At 42.5% G+C, this 25,892-nt stretch overlaps 1 protein-coding gene across 2 annotated transcripts in view; it reads right to left on the reverse strand.

The window, feature by feature from the left end:
- Positions 1-383: 383 nt before the first annotated feature.
- Positions 384-25,892, reverse strand: part of SLC6A6 (solute carrier family 6 member 6) — a 52,512-nt gene continuing 27,003 nt past the window's right edge. For both annotated transcript variants that reach the window (XM_074151884.1, XM_074151885.1), the window contains 10 exons: positions 20,254-20,386; positions 16,764-16,898; positions 14,800-14,903; positions 14,562-14,686; positions 9,707-9,819; positions 6,898-7,035; positions 5,760-5,862; positions 3,936-4,036; positions 3,060-3,230; positions 384-1,542 (listed from right to left, as the gene is read on the reverse strand). In XM_074151884.1, the coding sequence (XP_074007985.1) occupies positions 1,402-1,542; positions 3,060-3,230; positions 3,936-4,036; positions 5,760-5,862; positions 6,898-7,035; positions 9,707-9,819; positions 14,562-14,686; positions 14,800-14,903; positions 16,764-16,898; positions 20,254-20,386 (1,264 nt within the window). In that variant the 3' untranslated portion in view covers positions 384-1,401. The remainder of the gene's footprint in view (positions 1,543-3,059; positions 3,231-3,935; positions 4,037-5,759; positions 5,863-6,897; positions 7,036-9,706; positions 9,820-14,561; positions 14,687-14,799; positions 14,904-16,763; positions 16,899-20,253; positions 20,387-25,892) is intronic.

Consider the following 25,892-nt stretch of genomic DNA (forward strand, 5'->3'; position numbering starts at 1 on the left):
TCCCCTAAAAAAAAAATAAAAATTATGGTTTAACCCAATGACAGGCAAGGAGACTGGGGGCCCTAGGTCCACTGCTGCAAGGGAAATAATCCTTTTGTCTGTTCCCCCAACAGTAACCACCCCCACCCCCCCCATAAATAAATACAGCAAATCCTGGTTACCGAACTTGGCAAAGCATTTTTGAGATACATGGATGAAAAGCACCTGTTCGCTGAGTGATATTATTATCTTCATTACTATTATTATTAACAATGTGTCTGTTGTAATTACTGATTACACCAGGTGTAGGTGAGTGGTTTTGTTCCTCCTGTCGGGGATACCTGATCTGTGTTCACCTTTGGATGGTCAGAGTCCACAAGGGATTCTTTTATTTTTCTGCCCAAAATCTAAGTCCAATAATCAGCAGGCAAACAAATGAGCAAGCCCACCTCAGAAGCCCCAAGAGCTGTGGGCAGCTGCTGCTTTTCCCCTCTCAGCTCCTTTGCTCCAGGGACAGGCTGCCCCTCCCCATTTGCAGAATTCAAGCTTACATCAGTGCCACCACATTAAAACATGCTTTGCTGGAAAACTCAGGAGCAGGTACTCAACCTCCCTGCTCATGCACAAACAGTAGGCATTTCACTTAAGTAAAAAAAAAAAAAAAAAAAACTAAAAAAAAAAAAAAAAGAAAAAAGTTAAAAAAAAAAGAGTGAACCATGCCAAATCCTGCAAATGCCTTCCTAAAGTCCTCCTCTCATCAGTGTGACAGGGTCCCAACGCCATGCTGGGGAGGGACGGCCGCAAGGCTTTCCACACCCAACTTCTCTGCCTCCCTCGCAAACTCTCTGCTCCAGCTGCCCGGCTGTATCTTTATTCAGGGGCTGTGCTAAACATAACTGTACCCTTTCCCTAATGTGACCCTGAAGCCTGTCGTTTACCACAATTGAACCAGAGGGTGGAAATACTACACCTTTGAAAATTCTCTTGAAACAGCATCTTTTTTTTTTAATCGTATCTCTCCACAGAGCTCCTTTTGTGTGTTCTGTAGGTCACCCTGCTCCCAACCATACCAGCACCTAAAATTGCTTTCTGAGACTTGAATATATTGCTGGCAAGACAATCAATTCAAGTGGTAAGGTGTATAGTATTTAGAGATAAAGATATATATATTTAAAAAAACCCAATAATAGTAAATTCCTGTAATATGTCTAGTCTGATATGAAAGCTCTCCCTCTACAGAGAGACATCTGCTGTGATTACCTTACAAAATATTAAAAAAAAAACACACACAAAAAATAACTTTCTCTGTGAGAAATAAAAATAAATCCTAGTGCAAATATAAAGCTCTGTAAACCTGGTCCTATGAGAATCTATGGTTAGTAAACGGCAGTTAAAGCAGGTTTATCCTCTCACAGAGAGAGCTCACATCATGGTTTCCACAATGATATGAGTTGGCTTGATCAATCCGCCATTTGAAGTTCCATTGGGGCAGAAGGGGGTGCCACTCTCCGTTTCTTTGGACCACCGATTCACCTCCTTGGGGGCAGCCACAGCTTTTATCCTCTGAAAGAAAGAAGAAAAGCGAAGGTGAGAAGACCAAGCGGCCCCTGCGTTGCCACGTGCAGGATGGAGGACGTGGCAATCCGAGGATGGGGATGGTGGCCCTAAAAGACACGTATATGCCACGTGACTCTTCAAGGACACGGGGACCTGGGCTGCGGAGCACTGTGTTCAACTTTTTGTCAGCTGCAGAGCCCGACTTGACGCAAGCAAGTCAGACATGAGAGGGCATTCACGGCGTTATCCAGCATCCTGCACGCTGGGCTGTCAGCGCTGCAGCTGCTGCTCAAATTACGTGTGTTCTCCCTCCTCATTTAGAAACAACTCCGCCTTTTAGCCCAGCCGTTCATTGCCAAGTGGCAACTTCTCTCCTACATCTCAGTTCACAAAGGAAGAACTAAATGGCATCTGACCAGTGTTTACTCTCTTTCGTTTCCTAAAATGGCCTTTGAGGAGTGTTTTGGCTACTTTTAGACTTGTCTCTCAATAGATGGTGACAATGTAGGCAGGAAAATAAACACTCATGAAAATGCCCTGGCCACAGCTGAAAAAGACCATTAACACTTGGAGGAAAACAAATGTAAGTGTTTGTGCTCTGGGAAATGTTCTTTTTTTTATTCTATTCTTTCTTTTTTCCTAACCCAAAGTGTCCCACTTTCTCCTACAAGAATACCCTGGTCTGCATTTAAGACCGTCTCATTAGGCAAAAACAAAACTAAACTGAAACCTTAGAAGAGAATTGTTAAAGTTTCATGCTTGCCCAGTCTCTAAAAACTTTCCACTGGAAGGAAAACAAATGAGGGGAAGCTGCGCTGAAGTGCAAAGGGCAAGAGATTGTCTGCAAATCCAAACCCAAGTGAATCTGCACTGTCAAGTCTTAACCTGAACCAAAGTTTTCCAAAGATCAGGGCAATCTGGATCCAGTGGTTTGATTTGATTCACTAGGAATAAGAAATAATAATATTAAAATGCTAAAAAGTGAAGCCCACTGGCAGGAGGGTTTGACTTTTCTACAGTCCCTCAGAGTGAAGGCCCTGCCCAAGAGCCACACAATCCACAAGTGGATCTGGATTTCCCTAAAATTCGATGAGCTCTTGGACAGCTGGGTTTGAGCCAGGTGTCTCTCTATCTCGTTTTCTCAGTGATTTGTAGGATGGTGCTTCCTTGTCCCTGTGGACTGGAGAAGAGAGCTCTGGCACTCGGAAGCACTCCAGTCCTTGAGCACTTGTCTGCATGAGGAGGCAACGATCTCCCAAACTGGAAACTGCAAAGTGGGACGCAAGTAAAATCACCTGGTGTTTGTCTGAGGACAGAAGGCTTCATGATTCTTCTGTTTCTACTGCTTGTCCAAAGGACAGGTGATCTTTAACAGTCTTTATTTGCATGCACTGCAGAAGAGGCACCCAACTTTGCCCTACCTGGACAAGGTGGCAGTTTTCCAAGCATTGTGCTTATTTCGTATAAAACACAGCAAGTTAAAGCTCCCTTTCTCCTCTAGGCAGACAAACGGTTGTCCTTACCTCAATGAGCGACCCATCTGACTGTATGATGCGGATGACCATCACCATAGGGATGCAGATCATGGAGGAAAGGGCAAGAACCCAGCCCAGGCCAATCGCCCAGTCTGGGTATGTGTAGACCTTGTTGTAGGTCAGTGGTTTGTACTTGGCCAAAGAAAAGATAAAGCACCCCTGTGGATGAGAAACGAAAACAAAGTGAGGCTCAAATATGCAGAAAGCAGTACAGCTCTGGTTCTACCACTGGCCCTAAGGAAGATGGGCAGTGAAAGGCAGAGCTGATGGATACCATATGTATTTTAAACCAACTGGGGGAATCGTTCTTCTGTTTAAGACATTGAAAGAGCAGGTAAACTGTTGCTTGACAATAGGGTGTTAAGCAATGGTGCTGAACAGCTGCAGTACGCTGCCTGTTCTTTTTCAGGGCTCAAATATTTGCTGTACATTGCAAGGAGCTTACTGGGACGTTCTTCCAATTTTCTTTTCCGATGTTCTTCCTCCTTTCATTCCAGCCAATGAAATACTTCAAGCTGAGTGCCTGCCTCAGGACACTCAAGTCTGGCCTAGTACTCCTACCACTTAAAGTAGGGACTGCCCTTTGGAGAGTGTATTTTCTGTGTCATGAATGTAACATTTTGCCAACTCTAAGAAAAACCCACTTAAATGTAGCTAACTGCACTTTGCGTAGGCACAGTAGAGAGCTGTCACATTAACAGCTAACATCTGAGAAGATGGTGTCTTTGTGGGCTACGTTCAAGCCTCCAGCATTTCTTTGCAAATTGGTCTCTGAGTGTAACAGCCTTCACTTGAAGAGAAGCAGTAAGAGGCAGCTCAGAGCTGCCACGTGGAAGACTTGAAAGAGCCTGGGTCAGTACTCACCACGCAAAGAACTGGTGTGATCACAATCCAGCTCCATTTCATCCAGGGACCAGGTCTGTATCCAATCATATCCTCAATGGCATCATAAATATTATCAGCGCCTGTAACAGACAGTGAGCGCATTCATCAAAACTGAGTGTCCTGGTTTGAGGTAAAACAGAACTAATTTTCTGTTCAGTAATTTTACCTTTTTAGCTTGGCCTCTTCTAACTAACTAAACTCTGAAACTAACAGCATATTGTTCAGAAACTGTTCACTCTCATAGTGATAAGACCTGATTATACCAAGGAATGGTCTGCAGAGAGGCCCTTGCTTATACTTATTGCTATAACAACCAAAGTCAGGTAAATTTGTTGTTTGCCCTATCGGAAGGTCGGAAGTGGAAAAGCGTAGAGGGGTCACACCTGTAGGGAGGAACGGACAGGACAGGTGACCCAAAACTGACCAACAGGGTATTCCATCCCATCTGCATCATGCTCAGTATAAAAGCTGAGGGATCAAAGGGTCAACTCTCTTCCTTCAGTGGCCGATGTCCGAGGAGGACCCTGTCTGTTCATCTGCCTTTGATCCCAATCCAAGCATTCCTGACTCTAGATCTGGAATCCAGCTCCTGTCCATCACCGAGTCCAGCCTGGGACTTTTCCCTGTGCCTGCTGGTGACATGATCATCATCCTGGGAGCCTGATATGGTTTTGTATATACTGTATACTTTTTTGTTTTTTTTTTTTTTTCCCTTTTTTTCTTTTCTTCTTATTATTTGTTATTTCATTATTTATTAATATTTTCATTAAAGTAGTTCAGTTTTTTCTAAACTCATAAATCTCTTTTATCTCTTCCTCTCCTCTCTTTCCCTTAGAAGGGGGAGGGAGGGGCCATCTGTCGTTCTGATTGGTCAATCCCATCAAAACCACGACACTGAGCATATAAAAGCCATGTCAGGACTGTAGGATGACAGCTGTTTTCCTCCCCTCCCCGCCCCCTGCCCCAAGGTGTATTTAAAGGGGTGTCACTTCCCATGGCTGTGAAGTTCAAGGCAATTTTCTCCTTGAGAAGCTCAAAGGCTGGGGGATTGTCTCATCCTACACAGCCCTCATTATTTGGATGCAGGAGTGCAACGCTAATCCCTCCTGCCCCCATCACACATCCACTCCTCTCCCCGCACTCTCATTGTACTTGCCAGGAGGAGCACCATGGAAAGGACACAATAGCAAAAAGTACACCCTGCTTCTACAGAAATTCGACAGATGCAAAATGAAGGCTTTGTTTGTTTTGCTTTCTGAAAGAGTTGAAGTATATGAAGAATCAGGGAAAAGGCCAGTCCTAAGGAGCAAACATCTCTGATCATTCCTCACCTACCATCTCAGGCAGCTACAGAGACTACTGTCAGACCTTGGTACTCAACGTTGCCTAGAAATAACGGGACAGAATACATTTTCCTGTCAGCTTTCTTCTTTTATTTCCTATTTGGTTGGCTTGCCCCTTGCAGACATTGCAGCTTTGAAAGGAAACTCTCTGAGAGACAAACAGAAATTTTCACGGCTGGCCAAACTTTCAACTTTCATCTCTAAACTTAACACATGTAAATGCTTAATTGTGCCTTTATTAATTAGTACTGGAAAAATACTCATTTTTGTGTGGAAAAACACTGGAGGCTGGCTTCATCCCAGATGCAAATTTGTCTCCAAGAGGTCAGTGCAAATTTATATTAATGGCATGTGTCTGTTGCTGGGAAGAAGATTCTGGAGTGGCTGATGATTAAATATTTGGCTAGGAAAATTGTCACTGACTCATCAAAAGGTATCAGATGAAAGGATTCTCACTTACCATAAACCCAGGCTACAGCAATACATTCAAAGAATGCAACCCACAAAAGGCATACACCACTAGCTGCATAGTAGTCAAAGAGTTGAAAAACATACATGCCACCCTGTAAAAGAGAGATACAACGGATTAGGATCCAGCAGGAAAAAAACCCGCTGAATACTTCAGGCCCAGCCCCAAGTAACATCTAACGACATACCTTAATGATTGCTGTCTAACAAGAAGAAACATCAAGCAAGTAGCAAAGGTAAATATTTGGCATTACCTTCCCCAGGGAATATGCATGTTTACTACAGGAAGCATTCCAAACAAGACGACGATTAAACAAAATTAAGCCACTTAGTGTAATCTACTGAGACACTTAAATCTTTCCTTCTTAGAAGTATTTTAGGATGGGCATTTATAGAAGGAAAAGACGTAAAGAAATAATTGGTTGCCTCCTAACATTAACACCTCCAAAATACTGAAAATGGAAGTCAGTTCATCGGGAGGGTCTTCATTTATGGATTTAGTGGAAGGACTTTTTTCATGAGAATACTACATTGTTAGACTCTCTGCTCTCACTACACTGAACTGTATATATCTGCACTTTTACTTGAAAAACTGTGTTTTTCACCTCTGCTACTTTAATTCCTACAATCGTGTTCTTCCAGTTGTTTTTAAAATCTGGCTTGGATTTTATTTTGGAGATAAATATCACAGCAGTGTAGCCACTGGAACATATTCCTATCTTGTTTATACTAGAATAAATCTAGGGGTATTTAATTGATTCAAATCTATGCAACTAAGATAAAAATTTGTTTCCCTGCATGCACTGGATGGATTCTTAATCTGCCCTGCTGATGGTTCCCAATGTGTTTCATCATTTAGAGTCAGATGTTAATATTCATACTCATGTTGATTAGTACCTGGGATCAGATTGAATTTAATGAGATTTCATTTCTCTGTTCCTCTGACTGAAAAGGGGGGAATATATAGCTCCCTTTCAAAATGCATTCAGATCTTGGGATGAAAGATGTTCTGTAGATCTAAAGAGCAACACTTCTCTGAGTGGCTAATCCCATGCAGTTTCATTCACAGCTAAAATTGGTCTAAAAACTGGTGAAAAAAGAAGGCAATTTCCAGCACCGGTGCTACTTACCTCAGTCACCATAGTTAGTCCCAGAAGATAGCTAAGGAAACATACTATAGCGATGAAGATTTCCCGTCGGTAACCCTTCCTTAGGAAGGATGGGTGCAGATCAACTAATGACGTGATCTGTCCTTCAACTTCAACAAACTAAAGGGGAAAAACAACAACAAAGAAACGTGACTTGAAAATTATCCACCATGCATTTTATCCAGGCTCATACTTGAAGAAAGGCTCCACAGCAACACCCTAACTGTACTCTGTGGCAAAATGCTGCTCTGAATAAATAAATCGGAAGCTGTTCCTTTGTAACCCCGAGGTCGAACTGTGGGGGCAGTTTTCAGGTTGGAACAAGCTTTCAGAACTGCTGTTCATTTCCTAGCAGCCTTACGAACTATCAAAGGGCCTCTGTAAATGCAAGCCGCAAGGATAAAGGAACTTAATTTGATGACAGGAAGGTACTTATGTGGCTTTTATGTTGTAGCTGTTCCAGATGAATACAAGATGTATGCTAGAAAAGAGGCAAACACTCAAAAAAGCCTAAGCTAGGAGAGTACCTCCCAGCCTTTTTTTGATGTGCTGGAAAATCTCACAGGTAATAGTTAGGCTAATTCCACAATTGGATATAATTCTACTCTTGGGTTCACTAGTGAAAATCCAGCCAAGGGAAAGCAGACTTTGATGTGAAATAGCAGCAGTTCTTGACTGAACTTGTCTTTTCTGAACCTGTGAGCACAGTACCTCTGACTGAGGCTCTGGGGTACTTCTGCAGCAACAATGCAGCTATTCATACAGTCCTCAGACAAAGATTTGGTAGAATACTTGCACTTGTAATGAAAAATGAAGATCTGACTAGATGAGCTAAAAATCTTACTTCATCTAGCTTCATGGTAACTGTATTTGTACTTACTTGCCATTGGAAAACTACATGTAAGATGTGTAACTTGAGTTAACCAAATAAACCAAACTGGATTTGAATAAAAGTTTAAAGTTAATTGAAAACCAGATGCATTTCACCCATGAAGAAACATGACTACTGAACTTCCCCCAAACAAACCCAAAGAAGGGATCATTCAGCTGACTGCACTTCCAGCCTGGCAAGTTACAAAAGCACCAAGTTCACTAAAGACATGAGGATACCACAGAGAACTAAGGCTGCCTCCATAGAAATGATCTTCACTTTAATGGATACATTCTCTTACAACCAATGGTTTATCGGAGGGAGTCTATGAAATAGCATTATCTCAAGAAATGCCACCTTTTCCTACCCAGTATCTATATTGCTCTTTCAGTGCCCAGAAGTGCCCTGTAACAACTCTACCCTCTTGGACCATAAGCAGAAGCTCCATTTTGGAAATACAGCCCTGTCCCGCAAACACTCCACCAGATTTTGTTGCCTCCTGTTTGACTTATGTAAAACTGGTTTTCATTTTTAAATGCAACCCTTTCCTTTGGGCTGATTTGATCTTAAACTGCTCCGGCATTCCAGAAACCTGCTTGACTGCACTCCAAAAAACCAGAAGGGTGGAGGAGAGAAATTAAGCGCTCCAATTAGTTTTAATCATTCTACGCAGTGAGGAGCTTTTTAAAATTACTAGACAGCTTACAATTTGCATAAGCACAGGGTTGCTGAACCACGGCATTGAGCACTTTTACATTTACTTTGGAACGATTGAAAGTTGCTCACTGGAGTTCAAAGATTAAGCCATGAAGAGCAATTTAGGGTAAATGGAATATCAAAAATGTAAGAGATTAAGTACACAACAACTGGGTAAAAACCCATTTACAGATCTCTCCTCATAGCATTTAGCCTAAATGAACATTTCACTCTTACCAATTGGGTTTTTATAATCTTAGTGACTTTTCATTTGCATGCAGAAAGGTGCCCGTTGCCCTGAAAACTTTGGCAATTTTGAACGTGTAGTTACTGCATAATCCCTGGTCACCCATATTTCCTTGTAAGTGGACTACCTAGAAATGATTTACAGGTTCTTTTGAAGTATTTAGTCCAATGTTCCAATAAGCAACCACTGGGAAAAATAACCTAACTTACTGGACTAAACTTTTTGATTTTTTATGCTCACTAATTAATAGCAGCGTGTGCTATATAATTAGTACAGCTGGAACCCGAGACGCTCTCTGGCCCACTTGGAGGTACTGAATATGTGCTGGTGACGTGAAAGTCAGCAGGATCCCACATTGCTCAGCAGCTCTGAGCCTAAGGACACCGAAAAAGGCTGTGGCTTTGTCCTCTGACTGTTCACGAAGCCACCCTGGCTACACTGTACAAAACATTTTGTGCTTTTTGTGCTGCACGATGGCTTCGCTTTTCTTTTTTTGGCACTTAGCGACTATCAATGCCTGTATTCCTAGTAGTTAATAATTCTTACGAAGTGTTTTAATGGTGGTGTATGCACACTGCAGGTGATCACAATGACACAAATTACTCTGTGGAACAGATTGCTGTAGGCTTTTATGTTTTAAAATGATTAAGTTCTTCTCTAAAGTAGGAAAACACTGCACCATGAACAAAACGGTGGCATTTTGTGGCCAGACTCGGACTGATATTTAGGTTAGGGAGTAGTGCCCTAGTCTTTTGGACTCCATTAACTCATGATGACAAAGACTTATTGAGCAACATCATACTATGAATTGACAGTCACAGATTCATCAAATGCAGCCCCTGCGCTAAAAAGCAACCCAGATAAATTCCTCTTAAGCAGCATTAGAACTATTCTCTTCTCAAACCATGCCTGTAAAAACAGCTTTTCTCAGCAGCCCCGAGACAGTAAGCCATACATCTCTTACCCATCGTACTAACCTGGCTATCCAGTCCAAGCAACAGAAGCATAATAAAAAAAAGGATTGCCCAAAAGGTGGGCAGCGGCATCATGGACACAGCTTTTGGGTAGGCAATGAAGGCCAGGCCTGGACCTAGAGAAAGAAAAAATAGGAAAGGGGGAAGGGAAGGGAAGAAAAATAGTAAGTACCAGCTCTTTAGTAAAGGTAGCCACACTCAAATGCAGGAATGCCTGGTTCCGTTCAGATAAATCCAAACGCGGCTGGAAATACCAGAAGTGAAACAGTTTGGCTCTTTTATCTGAAATCGAAGCACGCATGACTACAGCAGAAACCACAGGCAAACCCCCGAGGCCATTGCTAACAGATCACCAGTTTTAACATCTGTCTCAAACATGCCAGTAATGGAGGTGGTCCTACACCTGCCCCGCTCGGACACAGGACAGTACTGGGGCCAGGGGGAAAAGGGGTGACCCAGGAGAATGGCAGAATCCCACTGCTAGCCCACATGGTCACGATGAAGATGAGGATGATGAAACTCTTTTGCATGCAGGGAAGGGACTCTGTTCCAAACATTCCCCAGGATCTTTGCCAATGCAACCACTGCCTCCCTCTGCGACCTCCAAACCCAGCACGGCTTTTCTAGAGCAGGGTTTGCACTCTAGGAGTCTGCTCCTTCACTTCTGCAAACCCTCACTGCTGCACTGACGTGATCAGGCTACTCCTAGCTGTATCAGCTGTGGTCCCTGAAAAAAAGTGCCTCCTGCTGCTAGAAACTGCTGGTGTGTAAAATCGCTTCCCCATGCTGTCACATCATCTGCCCCTATTCGGCCAGCCTACGCAGACCTGCCATGGTGACGATGACTATGACCAACATCAGCCCCAAGTGCGGGACAGATTGCAACAGTCTGGGAGCACCAGCGGGGCTGGGACTAAGTGCCCGACTTCTCTGCTCTGGGAACCAAAGCCTTGTGTGCGAGGGCTCATCACTAGGGCTGGGTCTTGTCTGTGCCGTGGACCAGATGGCATCTCACTCGTACCCACGCAATGAGCACACGTGCAGTGGTCTCGCACGCTGATCTCCAAGGGTGCTCCCACCTGGAGCCAGGTGCTCTTAGCTACGGCTTATGAGAGCTTTAGCGGAGAGAGAAAGAGCCCTCTCCAAGTGGGAGACAGGAACACTGGCAATCCAGCATTTATGGCAGGCTCTCAAAGTGGCTGTAGAAATTTGGTGAAGCTGACAAAAAATTTAGAGGGCAGATTTAAATTCAGATTAAAACCAGGCCTGCCTGGCTCGTCTGCTTGTTTGTTTTAAGAAGCCTTAAAAACTGGCATTTTCCAGGATTTTGAAGTGGATTCAACTAATTTTCAACAGGAAAAAGAATTTTTTAAAACTGCTGCAGTGCGGGGACAGAAATCTTATCTCTGATCTGTACAGAAAAATCTCTAACACTGCTCTTCCTACCTCCCACTTTTCCTTTCCAACAAGAAAGATGGAAAAAGAAGCAAGAGAGAGAGGTAAAAAAAAGATGACTTCTTTTCAAACTAAAGAAAACTTTAAGTCACTGAAAATACTTGAACAGAAATAAATACAAATTAGCCAACAATTGAGCAACTAATTTTATTTAAATGAAACACAACTAAGATTTTATACGACAGAAGATACCAAAAAATTGGTGAATGTCTCAAAATTTGAGGGGCCTTTGCTTTTTTTCCCCCCTACTTCAGTGGATACAGTAGATCCTCCCTGAGGGAGAACTGCTACCAGGTGGCATTTGCAGCTAATCTGTGCAATTGATGAGACAGATGTAAAACTGCTCTGCTCAAAACTTGCTGCAATTCTGTATGCTTTGGCCAGCGAAACTGTCCTTGCACTGTGGTACTGTCTAATACCAAGTGCCCTAAGCCCTGTGCTAGCTTTGATTTCCCTTTGAACTAAGTGTTGAAATATAAAGAGAAAAGTCCATATGAAAGAAAATGTTCTTGGCACCCCCTCGACTGAATATAAATAATCTAAAATGGTATTTAATTTGAAACTCTACTGCTCTGAAGGGTGTTTTGCAAAAGTGAAGCACTTGTGGCTGCTATTAAGAGCTAATTAGGACTGCCACAATCCCAGCCCACTTGCTGGCCGTTTGCCGGCTAAGTGCTGCGGCACGGCTGGAGACCAGCCCCGGGAGCAGAGCACTGCGGAGGCAGAGACCACGCAAGCATTAGAGAGACCAAGGCACTATAGTCAGGCCTGCTTAATCTGCATTTGTTTGCAATTGGATTTAAAAAAAAAAAAAAAAAGGCAGATCTTGTGCTGTTTTAACACTGCTACAAATTGCACAGGCAGTAACGTACTTCTTCCAGCCAGAAACGCAGCACAGAATAGGCAGGACTCACTATGGCTTTGTTGAGTCTCCACTGCTTTCCTCTCTCCCTTTAAAAGTATTTCTGAAAAAAATCAAGTGCTATTCATTAGAAGTCTCCTTTCACTGGGAAGTCAAAGGGGTCTAATATAACTGTTGCCTAAGTCTAAACCAGTGAAGGCCAACAGCAGAGACCAGTGCTTTAAGCGGGAGCCACCTCTCGCTGACGAGGGTGTCCCAGGAACATTGCCCCAAGGCTGAATTTGGCACAGGTGAAAAATGTGGCCGTGAGATTCCGCTGTCAGCAAATTTATTGATGTTCCCCTTGCTTGCAGGAGGGCAAGCAAGGAAACAAATGGTGTCACGCATAGGGCAGGAGAGATTTAACTCACTGGGCAGGGATGGGGGAGCGGCAGGTCTTGGCCCCGTGGACAATGTCCTCTCCCTGGTGCTACAGCCAAGCCGTAGTGCCTTGCTCACCTTTTTCCTGACCCAGGGGAGCGGTTCTGACCTTTCATCATAAGAAACCAAAAAAGGCAAGGCCAAAAAAAGAGGCTGAGGTGCCTGCTGAATGTCTCTGTGCTGAGAAGTCAGCAGTGGGGCAGCAGCAGCAGCAAAGGCCTCCCCCACAGCCCTCGGGCAGGCCCTGGGATGCTCATCCCTGGGGGACCAAGTGGTCTCCAGTGGCTCTGCACTTGATCTCTGCTGAGAAGGGCAGCGAGGAAAATCATGGAAAGTGGTTTGGATAATTTTGGTAATGTTTGCTGTCATGTAAAAATGTCCCTTAGGATTTAGCTAAAGACCAGCCAGTGATGACGGGCAACTGACTGAACAGTGAGATGGTTGCAATCTCTGGCCATTAGGACTGAATTAAATAAAGTAGAAAACCTGAAGGAATCAACAACAAATATGCAAGAAACCGAAAGCCAAGTTTGGAAGCTAATCAATGCCATCGTTGTTCCTATAATAAGCTATAAAATCCTTCCTTTAAAAAAATGGTTTTTGAGCTGTTGATGAAAAACTGCTATGTAAACACTAAGTCTGTTAGTTAATTTGTATTTAAACATCACTCTAACAACCCAGTGTTACTATAAAGTTATTTAATTCTAAAGATGTGAAGCAACAGGAATATAATTGCCTATTTATCAGAGATTTATTAACAAAAATTAGAATAAATATTGACCAGATAAAAACCTAATGTGGAAATACTTAAAAATGCTACTCTTGGAATTGATCCACCTACATATTAAAAAAAAATGGGGATATTTATGATTCATTCAATAGGATTATTCCCTTGCTTCCTGTTTTCAAACAAAGCAATCAACCTCTGATCAAAATAAGCATTATGGCCAAGACCTTTAATTGCACTTGCGAGAGGTATGCCAATTGCAGCCACCCACGAATCCAGCAGTGCCACCAATGTAATTAGTTTTTCATTAGCCCTTGTGAAGTGAGATATTTTTCTTAAAGACTTAACTCCCAGAGCCATGTGATTAGAAGATATATTGACTTTTTCTTTTTAACAGCATGTTAAGGCAAGCTTTCAAATACTATGCAGATGAATTAAACTTGGTCCAAAAAATCAGAAAGAAATGTCAAAAGTGCACTCAGCTGCCATTGTTACTACTTGAATCTGTTTAGCTTTAAGCATCATGGCTGTCGAGGCCTGACATTATTTTCGGATGGCAATTCTCATCTAATCTGTCTCTTCTGCGTGAAAACACAGGGTTACACCTGCCCTCATGGACAAGACACGCACAGAGGAAAAATGTTGTATCTGTTTTGCCTGAGATACATTGACATGCTATGAGGATTTAGCCTCCTTCAGCTGCAAGTGCATAGCTGAACGTTAATGGGAAGAACACTTCTGAAGTAAGGGAGAAACCTAAATGTACATCCAGTTTCAAAATGGACTTCTCACAGCTCTGTCAATCTCCCCCTGAAGCTACAGAGGACAAATGCAGGACTGCAACAACTAGAGCTCCTGTGGATGAAATGGTCCACAGAACCCAGGAGATGGAGTTTTCCAACTTCTCTTGCATTTCAGTGAGACCCACGAATATAAGCACCTATACCCCTCCAAAAGGCCAAGGTAATATTCCCACTCAGCGCTACGAGCAAGCAAAACTAAGCTATGAAAATTACATAAATACTGGCTATTTACATTTGAATGAAAATAAAGGTAGTCTGAAAAGAAAGATGGAATAAATTCTTCAATCAATGACATTCTGGACCCTAGATAATGGTGTGGTTATCTTAACTCTAATCTCAACTCAAATGGATTAGCACACTCTAGGAAATGTGTTCGCTGCCCTGTTAATCAAGACAGAGTAAACAATACAACCCCAGCTAACCCTTGCTGCTCTAGATGAAAGCCCAAATCAACAATATGCTTATTTTCTTTGAGATTATGGGAAATCTTGTTCTGTTTTTATTGCTTAATGTTAGCTGATTGAGTCTGCAGAACTTTGCTCACACGCTAGGCGGCAGTGCCCACCACCACTGCCACCAATACCATCGTACCTGACTCTGCCACATCAGCAATGTTCACCCCTTGCTCTTGTGCCATGAAGCCCAGGACGGAAAAAATTGCGAAGCCAGACACAAAACTGGTACCACTGTTCAGGCATCCCAGCAGCAAACAGTCCCTAAGTCACACATATGTCATGGAGCAAGTTAATTAAAAAAAAATTAACCCATTGTCCCTACTTTATTTACATCATTTAGCTAAAACACTAAACCCCCTTGGATGGAAACTTGCCTATAGCAGTTGTATTTGTACTTGTTGTAGCTCCCCAGGGAAGTCATTGCTCCTAAGCAGATTGCATATGAGAAGAAGATTTGTGTCCCTGCATCTATCCAGACCTAAAGGGAAAGACAGAAGGACTGTTATTACCAGCATCATTGCACTGCAACACGCAACGCAAACACACAGTTCAAAATATGCAAAATCAACAAAACAATTGCTTCCATTGAGGGTGATAGCTAAAGGATCAGGGAGAGAGGGAAAGAGAACATCACATTTGCAACTTTGGCTTTTATAAAGAAAAGAAAATTGTTAGCGTCAGAGCCCACAAGAACATCATCTCTACAACAGTTCCTGTATCCCCTCCCCAGAGATGCTCAGTATTTCTAGTTTCTTAGTCATTCATCTGATCCTTCCTGTTGGCGCAACAATAAACGTCTTTCAATGCAATAGGATATGCAGAAGTATTTATAACATTGCTCATTTCTGTTGTAACTCATTTCAGTTAGAAGCAGCTGACAAAGTCACTAAACTGAGGATGTGAAAAGCTTGAGAAACAGGTTTGTGTATTTGGTTTGTTTATTTTTCTAGCTTTCTGGTTGTTTTTGTAACTGTTCAAATGCAAGATAAAAAGCCATAGGGGTGGGGGGGAAACATGAAAAATACAATGCATTTTATAAGATATGTATCTGATCTTGGTCTCATGATTCTTATTCCTGATTACATTTAAAAAAATACACAGACTGAAATAACAGTACACTATCAACTTCTCGGTTAGTAAATACGTAGCAACCTATCAAAATGCATCCATTGAAACCCATCTGTTCACTTTCTGCTAATGCAAGTCTGCTAACACCAGTAGAAACCACCAAGGAGTCTGAGTAAGTGAGAATTTAGACTGTAGACCATTACCTTCTCCCTCCCACCATTGCTTCCCAGCACCTTGCTGACTGGTGTCTCCTTGGAGATGATGCTTTTGCTAGACCACGGGAGGGGGCCTGCCAGCTCGCATGAATCTCTTCTGCATTATCAGCTGATGCTCTGAGCTTAGGGCTAATAGTAGATCATAAAAATGATAGAGTCCCATAAAAGATGATTCATTCATAAAATATAATGTCTCCTATAAAGTGTGTCTTGTATAAAGAGGGCAAGACTAGAGTATGAACCAAATTTCTGCAATGTTTCTTTCAATTACTAGTTTTCCTACTTCTGTTACGTAGCTACCGTTGGGAGACTTATTTTAACTACCTGTGCATAGGAATAGCAAAGACATTATTCCCTCTCACTGTGACCATCACTTCGTTATTTTCAAAGATCCCTTGTTTTCTATTTTTTGGGGGGGAGGGCGGTGTATCGCGGTTTTTTTTTGCATTTCTCAGGTCTAATCACAGCCTCTACAGAAAAAGTAAGCCTAGCTCCCACTAGCCAGGGCTAAGCAAACAGTAGTTCCTGTGCCTCAGAAAGCATTTTTCTCCACCTTTATATGGCTTTTCATTCTTCTATTATTTCATTCTATTATATCATTCACTTCTTTCCCAATCTCCTCCTATTGAGCAGTGGGAGCTAAGTGACACTGGTACTCACAGTTGTCGCTTGTTGTTCCATCTGTGAAGCTCACGTGTCTCTCCTTTGAAACTAAAGACTATCCTCATTAAAAAAATGCATCTCCCTTACCTTACCAACAAGAAAGCTGAGATTGTATAACAGGACAGATTCTACAGCCTCAGAGTCCTTTGACACAAAAAAAATACACACGCATACACACACATACATACACATGGAAAGATGCATTAACACATATAACAGTGACCTTCTCAAGCAGATCTCTGGAAAATATAACCCAGCATTAATGTTCATGCTATATTTGGACTTCTAAAAACCATGAAAAAAAACCCTATTGCCATTACATCACCACCATCACCCTCCACCATCCCCCTTTGTGTAGGAAATCGTCCCATTCCCCACTCCTGGTTCTGTACCTGTGGGTCAGCTAACCGTGAGATATCAGGATAAAGATAAAACTTGATGCCTTCTGCAGCTCCAGGTAGGGTCACACCACGGATGAGTAGAACAAGGAGCATGATGAATGGGAATGTGGCAGTGATATACACTACCTGGCAACAACAACAAAAAAAAGAAGTATGTTTAGTGTGTGGCAGTAAACGGCACCTCCAGAATCAGGAGACACCCAACAATGGGAATTCGAAGCTCCCTCATACCTAAAAAGGACTCAACCTGAGTTTTTGTGTCTACTTTTAGTTTAATGGTCTTTACCATCTTATTGCTTTAGGCCTGAGGCAACGCATGTTCATTAATCCCTCCAGGGCCCCCCGGAGGTGGTCACGTCACTCAGGCAGAGAACACAGGATTTTATACAACTCATGACTTTGGTTAGAAATTCTCCCTTTGCCCTGTTTGTCCTCCTCACATGGCAAGTGCAGCTCTGCCAGGGAAGCTGAAGAGATTTCCTCACTGAGGGTGCCTGAAGCATTACCTCATTCTTTATTTGAACTTAAAAACTGCAAACTGTTTTGCAAGCTCTGCTATTATCTTGAATTTTGCCGTGCTGCCTCACTACTGCTCCTACAGGCAATTTTACGAGGCACTTCTTTCAGTGATAAAGATAATTTGGTCCGTGCTCCTGTGTTCCCTTCCCATCGCCTTGAACGCATGAAGCCCTTCAGGTTGGCATCAGACTCAACAGTGGTAATTTCCAGTCCCATAACTTCATTCTTGTCCTTGCTGCCTATTCAGCAACATCATTATTGGAAACTAAGGCTCTATTCATCCAGTTTGAGAATATGTCTTCATTATCTTTAACCTCTATTCCCACTCTTTTTGAATAACAGCCTACTTCTTCTCTTCTTGTTATCTTCTCATTCATTTGATGAAAGAGCCCTTTGCTTTAATCTCCGGTGCAAGGGTTAATTGAGCTTGCATTTGGACAGTTCTATCTTTAGACACACACTTTTTGACCTCTAACATTTTGTTTTCTTTGCTCATCAGTGCTTTCTCTCATTTTTTATATAACCGCTGTGTTACAGTCAAGAATCACTACTGTCCAAGAAAGGGCGTTTTGCATAGAGCCAGATAATCCCCACAGGTAATTACAGTTTGCTGCCATGAATTTAAATGTATTTTTGTTTTCCAGAATTTGTTTAACTACAGTAAAGCTCACGGGATGCACCATTTTTCTTCTTAAGTGTGTCCTCTGAGACTAACGAGGAGAACTCAAAGCCTGCATTGCCATAATAATTCACAGAGCCAGACTGATTTCAGAAAGTGAAAGGAAGTCTTTTCACACACGTCCCTAATGCTCTCCATGAATTTGCTGTAAATTTTCCACTGACAAATAATACATATTGCACATTAGCCCAGTTTCACCAAAACAAAAAGGTGGACTTCTGTGCTTTCTAATGTTTTTTAATACAAGACAGACCTGTGAAAAATCAAAGTTTCCTTACAAAAAAATATATGCCTTGAAGTATTTGCAGGAACTGCGTAAACAACACTCAGAAAGTGGCCTTTGCGCTGCAGGTAAAGCTTCTCTCGTAACGCTGGAGGAATTTTTAAGATGAAGCACATTATGCAAAGCATAAGCACAACTATTATTTTTCCTCATGATTGCATGTTTATTTGTCCAATACGCTACTATGAGATTTAAAAACTATGCTTTTTTTTTTTTTTTTTCCACTCTTCAAAGAGCCATTAACACGCCGGAAAGCAGGGAAGTGCTATAAACAACCATCTACTAAAGTAAACTAGACTTCTCAAATAATTCAAGTCCTCCATTAGAGTTTACAGTTTACTTTTGTTTGACCCCAAAGTTAATGGAGTCAACCGGAGACTTTCCAATGGTTTTGTTGGGCTTTGGCTCCACACCCGCACGAGCTCAGACGCTGCGGAGAGGAGGCAGCAAATTCCTACCAACCGCCTTGTTTTAGAAATGAGAACATTTTGCTGTACTTCCAGAAAAAACAAGGTTTTAGGTAACTGATTGTAACGGACATGTTTTCAACCTGTTGCCTTCACAGGGGTTTGAAACAGTGTACCACAGGGAGCTTGGAAAAAATCTCTCAGCGCTACCATAACCCCTACAGAGCAGACACCAGGCTCACTAAAGGTACTGCAGAAAAGTAGGCTTCCACTCGGCTACTGCAGGAGATTTATTGCATTCACCTTTACTATAAAACTTACACAATCACCTTATCGGGTCACATCAATCAGAGGGAACAGAGAAGCAAACATTTTTGTCAATGTATGCTTTAAAGGTGTGGAAGCTGTTCTTTGGGACAAAGCTGGCAGGAATCCAGGGTAAGGCACCAGCATGATTTTAATGAGGCTCCATGATAAATATCACAGAAAGCAAGACAGAAATGACAGTAAAGCAAGGAGTTTAGTCAACAGTGGAACTAATGAGGTCTGGTTTCCTACGGAGTTTTGTCTCCCGGTTGATTCTGCAGCATGTAACAAGGTAAAATTGCTAAATGATGCTTTTTCTGCAGTTGAGGCACTTGCAATTGCTCACTCCTGACTTCTCTGGAGGCTGATAAAAGGTGCATTCACTGGGGCCCTTCTCTCAGGTGGGACACTAACGGGGTTGCTCCCTTCCACCGAGCCGACAAGAAACGTGTGGGAACTTAGTATCTCGACACCTCTCTTCCTCTGTGAGATTTGTCTGAAATGCTGCCTCAACCAACAGGTTTGAAAGCTGAGCCCCACACAATATGCAATGGCTTCAAAAGCCTTTTGTCATTAAAAACACTACTGTATGCAAAGGGCAATAATATCATGCTTCATGTTAAGTGATTGGCCGAGATTTGCTGTAATTTGTTTCTTGCACTAGAATAGGATGACGTTCAGGAATGATTTAACTGTTATCTTTTAGAGAAAAACATGATTCTGAAGAGCACACAACGAGACTGAAAACACAAACTATCCAGGATCTCTGTTAAGGAGAGTGTTTCTAAACGAGCACCTAAGTTTAGTCTCCTATGTCTGCACAGAGCTCTTCTGTAAGTGAGCGGCATTTCAAAAATGCTATGCTATGTTTCCACTGACTTAAAACATACCTACCACAGCTATGTTAACATCTACCTGCTGCACTGAGAGTGAACTTGGCCAGTGTGAGAGCACGGACAGGGAGCAGAGAGCACCACACACTGCAAGCCTAAGACCTTCCACGCTCATGACATGCATCAGTGAGACACTCATCCTCAGAGAGGCAAAGTGGTGCTTGAACCATGCTCGGATCTGCTTCTTGATGCCATTCCAGTAATGGCTACTTGACTCACTCACATTTTGGGCACTGGCACTGAATTTCCAAAGTCAGCTGAATCCAAGTCCCTCTTTTATTCAGTACAAAAATATGTATTTTTCAAGGAAATGGTATCTTTAAGAACAGCATTACTTAGTATTCCTAACATTTGCTAACTGCAATCATTATAAAAAGGGTAAAAGAGCACTTACTTTCCCAGTGGATTTGACTCCTTTCCAAATGCAGAAGAAACATATCACCCAGACAAGGAGAAGACACAGTGCTAGATCCCACTTGATAATACCAATATCTTCAATTCCCGATGACAAGCTCAGTACATTCCGCCTGAATATTTCAAAGGAAACAAAACAAGAGAGAGATGCAGGAGCTCAGTTGATGAAGGGTCTGTGATGTCTGAGAGCACAGGATGGTGTGCAGGGCAGCAGACGCATGGGCAGATCCCTGCCCTTTGAATGCTGCTGGCTAAATCAGCATGGCTTCTGTGAGCAAAGCTGAGCTTTGCAGCCTTACATCTTCCCTAGGTTTGTGGGACTCTTGCATTCAATATATGGTACAGCATTTCATTTTAAGCTCTTTTTAGCAGCCTGTGACCATGTCAGTATGAGATAAGAAAGTATGCTCAAAGCACTGTGGCTTTCCCATTTGCTCCCTGGAAGATGGAAGACCGGCTCACCCTGGCATTGCCACGAACCCTGGCTTTGAAGCCATGAGGCAACACTGCCCACGATGGCTCCATCATGGACACTTGCAACTGGCCTGCATCCGTGCGTTCCTCCTCCTTTTCAGTTCATGAGCAAGACTGCCCTGAGGAGGAAAGGGAACAAGCAATGCAGGGGACCATCACACTGTGCACCTTTGCAGGGCTGAGGCCGGAGCCATGATCCGTTCTCCCCCCTTGTCCCCAAACGCTGCTGTCTGCCCTCAGCACCACCCCACCAGGGTCTTCTTTAGCTAACTCGACATAGTGGGTAAACTTTATTCTGTCACTTCGGTTAAATAAAAAGAAATTACTAAGCTATGTCTTAAGGGAGCAACACCTGACTATCAAAATACTCTGTTCCTGAAGGGAAAAATTCATTAAGGCTTCTTTCTTTTGGTAATTGCAATGGGTCATCATTAAACACTGGTTTAAAACTTTTTTTTTTACTTTCATGCAACATATGCTGACGTCACACATTGGACAGACCTTTTCATACCTGATACTTAAGTCATTTGTCAAATGTGCACGGCAGAGCAAACTGTTTCTTACTGTTCACTTAGCTAAAACTCCTCTGCAAATGAACCTAGTAAACCCTGAAGACTTTCTGCAAGTTTTCTTAAATCAAGGAGAATTTTGACCTCAGTCATAACAGAAATGCCTTGCCCTGAGACTACAGAAATGAACTTGCTACCTAACAAATTGTTAATTAAATTTTATTTTCAGACAGCTGTAAAAATCAGTGACTTTCTTTCACCTAAGTCATGCAGAGCCGAGACCACAGCAGTCTGGGGTGCCGTACCAGCATCAGACCCACAAGCGTACCAGCATCAGGGGGCAGCTTTGCGTGTGGATCCAGTACAAGACAAACCACTGTGGTTTGTTTTTCCCCTGAATTAATTAAACTTCTTTGTTTGTTTGGTGTTTTTTTTGCTTTTGCCATGGAAATAATAGCAAATGAAGTCACTGATGGAAAATGTGCAATTAGTTTTTGGAAAAAAAACCCTGGCTTGACCAGTTTAATAGGACTCAAACCCTCACCCATCTGTTTTTGTGTCTCTGACTGCCAAATTCACTCGGACTACCTGTGTGAATGTGTTCTCACACCAAATGCTTTATTCTCTCTGAACGTGTGCGTATATTGTTATGGAAAAGGACTAATGGCACCAGGCAGGGTAAGTCTGCCCTAATAAGCACAGCTATTCAACAGTTACAAGAACCCCCTCAGTAATGAATATTTGGCATAAAGTTGCAGTCCTGGTTCACCTGAGCCTAAAGAAACCAAGGAAAACCTGCTGTGCGTATACAAAAGAAAAAATACATTTATAAGATGACAAACTTCACCTGCAACTTTCTAGGGCTTCTTTAAAAATAAATGGCAATTTTCCAATCTATGGGGCAGTTCATATTAAAAAGGCAGCCTATAGAGCTAGCTCTCAGGAAGCCATGAATAATTAACTGCAAATGCATTTTAGAATAGCGAGCTCTATTAAATGCATTCAGCTAAGTCTTCGCTTTTTATTGGGGAACTAAAAGCAAATGGTCATCTCACCTAAAGTTTGCCCCGGAAACCCTTTCAAGCTTTTTTGGAGGGAACCCAGTGGGTTACTGAGAGGCAGATACGTTACTCTTCTATGGTGAGGCAGCAAGTGCCATAAGTGATGTGCTGGCTTTCTCTGTCCTGGACTATCTCGTCTCATGAAGACTGACTACCTCAAGGAATCCACTCAGAACTACCAGGGGAGCCTCAGCATTAAAACTGTTTCATGAAATCTAACCCAAAATATTTTTGCAGCCGAAGCACTCAACGTGGATTTGCAATACCCTGAAAATTCAAGTTCAGGAAGGAGCAGGAGTTGGGCTATGCTGATAGTTCTTCAATCTTGTTACACAACCCACTGCTGCTTATATTCAGCCAAGCCCACTCAACTTCACGCCATTTATGCATGAAGGTGTTACTAATGCTAATTTATAGTCTTGATGCTGTCACTAACTGCCACTCATATATAACCAATGGGACAACAGGCTGGGGCCGAGTCTGTCGTAAACATGAGTTCTTGAACCTTGTTCATACACTAGTATGTTCTAGTGATGTGTAATATGGAAATGTAATAGGAGCTGTAACTGGCTTTAGAACATAAACAAAAATAAAATGAGGAGAGTTATGCAATCCTTGAAGGATATTCCAGCTCGTTAATCAACTGAATGCAGACAGGACCTTTCGTACCAGGAAAAGCAAAGCACACTTTCATGTTGGATGGACAAGAATAATTAACACTGAAGCAGTTGTACCAGTAGACCATTAGGAGAAGAATATGAAACAATTTTTAAAACTCTCAAGTTTGCCCCCAAAGGCAGAGACAGCTGCCCTAGATTTTGTTTAGTTTTTGTGTTGCTCCCTTTGGGATTACATGCCATTAGCATGTGATGGTCTTTCTTGGGATTTGGCCGAATAGAGTCTGCTGATTACCAAATATTTATAAACACTTGGCCAGCACCAGACAATCAGAGGTTTTGTTCAACCATAATTACCCCATAGCACTTATCCCTTATGTATTAATACATGTGTAAGCCTTTAAGTTTTTGGACTTTCAAATAAAATCTTCAGAAATAAGACCTGAAGCATGTGATACCAAGAGGTAAGTCTCCTGATACAAAGCCAGATTTGCTTAACCCCCTTTTATTGCTGCTCAAGCAAGCATGTGATTTGCACAGAACATTAATTCAAATGAACTGAAATGTCAGGCTGTACTATATGTCCAGCCAGGCTGAGAAGGACACATGTTATTCAATGCAAAGAGGTTAATACATCAATGTGGTCAATTATATCTGGGCAGCGTTACTTTTACAAAGCAACACTGATGAGGACACTACATAAATGTCTCACAATAAAAATGGCATTGGGTTTCAGAAACCAAATACTCACAAGTCCCTGAATTAAATCAGAATTAATTGTGCCACAAAGCAGATGGATATCTTCAGTTAAAGACTATTTATTGACCTGTCCTTTCGATGTGGGTAGCTGGCTGCCTGGCAGCTGGTGTTGTCTATGATGACAAAGTATCTGAAAGTTCTTGAAATTATTTCAATTTCAGAACTATAAAGAATACACGGCTGGGGAAAAACTGGGGATACTAAATGCTTGCACCAAGTAAAAGCTACGTTACTTTAATTACAACAGTGCTGAGTGATCTCTGTCCTTACTTTAAGACACCAATAGTTGTTTATGCAGAGAGAACAGCTATTTTTAATACTTCTGTAAGTGCCATGAGTCCTGAAGGCAGTTTGGTCTGTTAAGGGCAGTTCGCTCATGATGAAACAGTGAGCAATGGACAGTATGTCTGTATTAGTAGGATTACAGAGCCAAACTCCTCCCCAGCGTGACTCCAGGGAAGAGTTCAGTTCACGATGTTTAAAACTGTTATTTGAGGACAGAAGTTAAAGTGGCTGCAAAATGCAAGGAAAGTAGTCTCTGCGAGTGCCAACTGCTGAGCAACCTTTGCTCTGCCTGTGCTACAGTGAGGGCAAGCTGGAGGGAAGGGGAAAGCACTGTGAGGATTAAGGACTTGCCCTCCAGCCTCAGGCACCTCCAGCCTGACTACATCTGTTACTACTCCTTTGTCCACATGAGGATTTGGCTCAGCTTGCAGGGGAGTCTTGAGGACAGAAACTTGGTTTCTTTCAGAGAAAAAATGAAAAGCTCCACCCCTAACGTGCTCCCATGGGGACATTGTTCCTCCAACTCATGGACAGGCTGCCCTGCCATAAGGCCCTTCACCATGTACCTGCTGTGTCATTACTCACAGAAAGCTCTGGTGTCCCCTGAGGTCCTGGAGCCTCCACTCTTCCTTTTACAACCCGTTTTCCAACTCCCAGCCCTATTTCTTTCTGCTACAGTATCTTCAGTCTCCTGAAGTGGACATGCCACCTGGGGCTCCAGTTAAGACAACCTGGCACATAAATCTGTGCATTACAGGAGTGGAAGCTTCTGGAGCAGCAGTACAACCCCACGGCCACATCAGGAGGCTGCTAAGCCTATGGCTACCCCCAAGTACAAGAGGACCTGTGAGCAAAATTACTGCACAAAATTGAAGATGAACACAGTGCTTTCGAAGTCCTGGGAGAGTAACTCTATTTCAGGGGCAGCACTGTGGACAAGGGAGGCCCTGAAGAGACCTTTGAAGATCCTATCAGGCCAGAACTCATTTCGATTCAAGGCCCTCAGTTCCAAAGTCACTGTGGGAGAGTCCAAAGAAGTGAGAGTTGCTTTCTCTTCAACTGCAACCCACCTCTAAGTTTCCCTAAAATATCCAAAGGTACCATTTAACAAATCTTTTCCAAGTCCCTTCATATTTACAAGGTACAAAATCACCCGGGAAAGTGTCTGTTGCTCAACATGGAAACACAAGGCTCATGGCATGCCCTTATAGCCTGCACCGTCTCTCACACTGGTGCCTCTTGACAAACTGCTCGTCCAAGATCCAGTTTGCCCTTTGGATTTTAGTTCTTGCGTTACAAATTTCAGCGCAGTTCATAAGAGCATTTTTTTCAAAACCTAACGTATGCCAAGTATCTTCAGTATGAACATCATTCCTGCTGGGCTGACGCTTCTTTTTAAAAATAGAGAAGTAGGTTCAAGTTGATCAGGGACAAAGCTGGACTTTAAACAGGCTGAAAAAGCCAAGCTGGGTCAGAAAATAATTCAACTCTTACGTGACCATATGAGCAAGCCAAGAAAAAAAAATTCTTCCTAAGCTATTTGTAGATCCTTTGGATTTAAGTTTCCCTACAGGTGTCTTCCTCTGCTGCTATGTTTTGATGCCTATATAAACACATTTGAGGTCATGCCTGTTCAGAAATCAGGTTATGCAATATAGTTTAAAACTTGAAAATAAGAGAGAAATGGGAATAAGCAGCTTAGGCGTGATGAAATCCAGGCATCTGGCAAAACAGAGTCTCCTCAGAGACCACAGAGAAAAATGATGTAACAAATATCACCTGAGAAACCTACAGGATGGGACAACATTCCCCACCTCTGTCAGTTTTATTGCTGAGGTCAATGCCTTGCTTCGCTGTCAGACTGATAAGAGATGTGTTGTAGCTTCACAAAGTGTACTGCAAACGCTAACAGCT

This window comes from Numenius arquata, chromosome 8, assembly GCF_964106895.1.
Source record: "Numenius arquata chromosome 8, bNumArq3.hap1.1, whole genome shotgun sequence".
Classification (NCBI taxonomy): Eukaryota; Metazoa; Chordata; class Aves; order Charadriiformes; family Scolopacidae; genus Numenius; species Numenius arquata.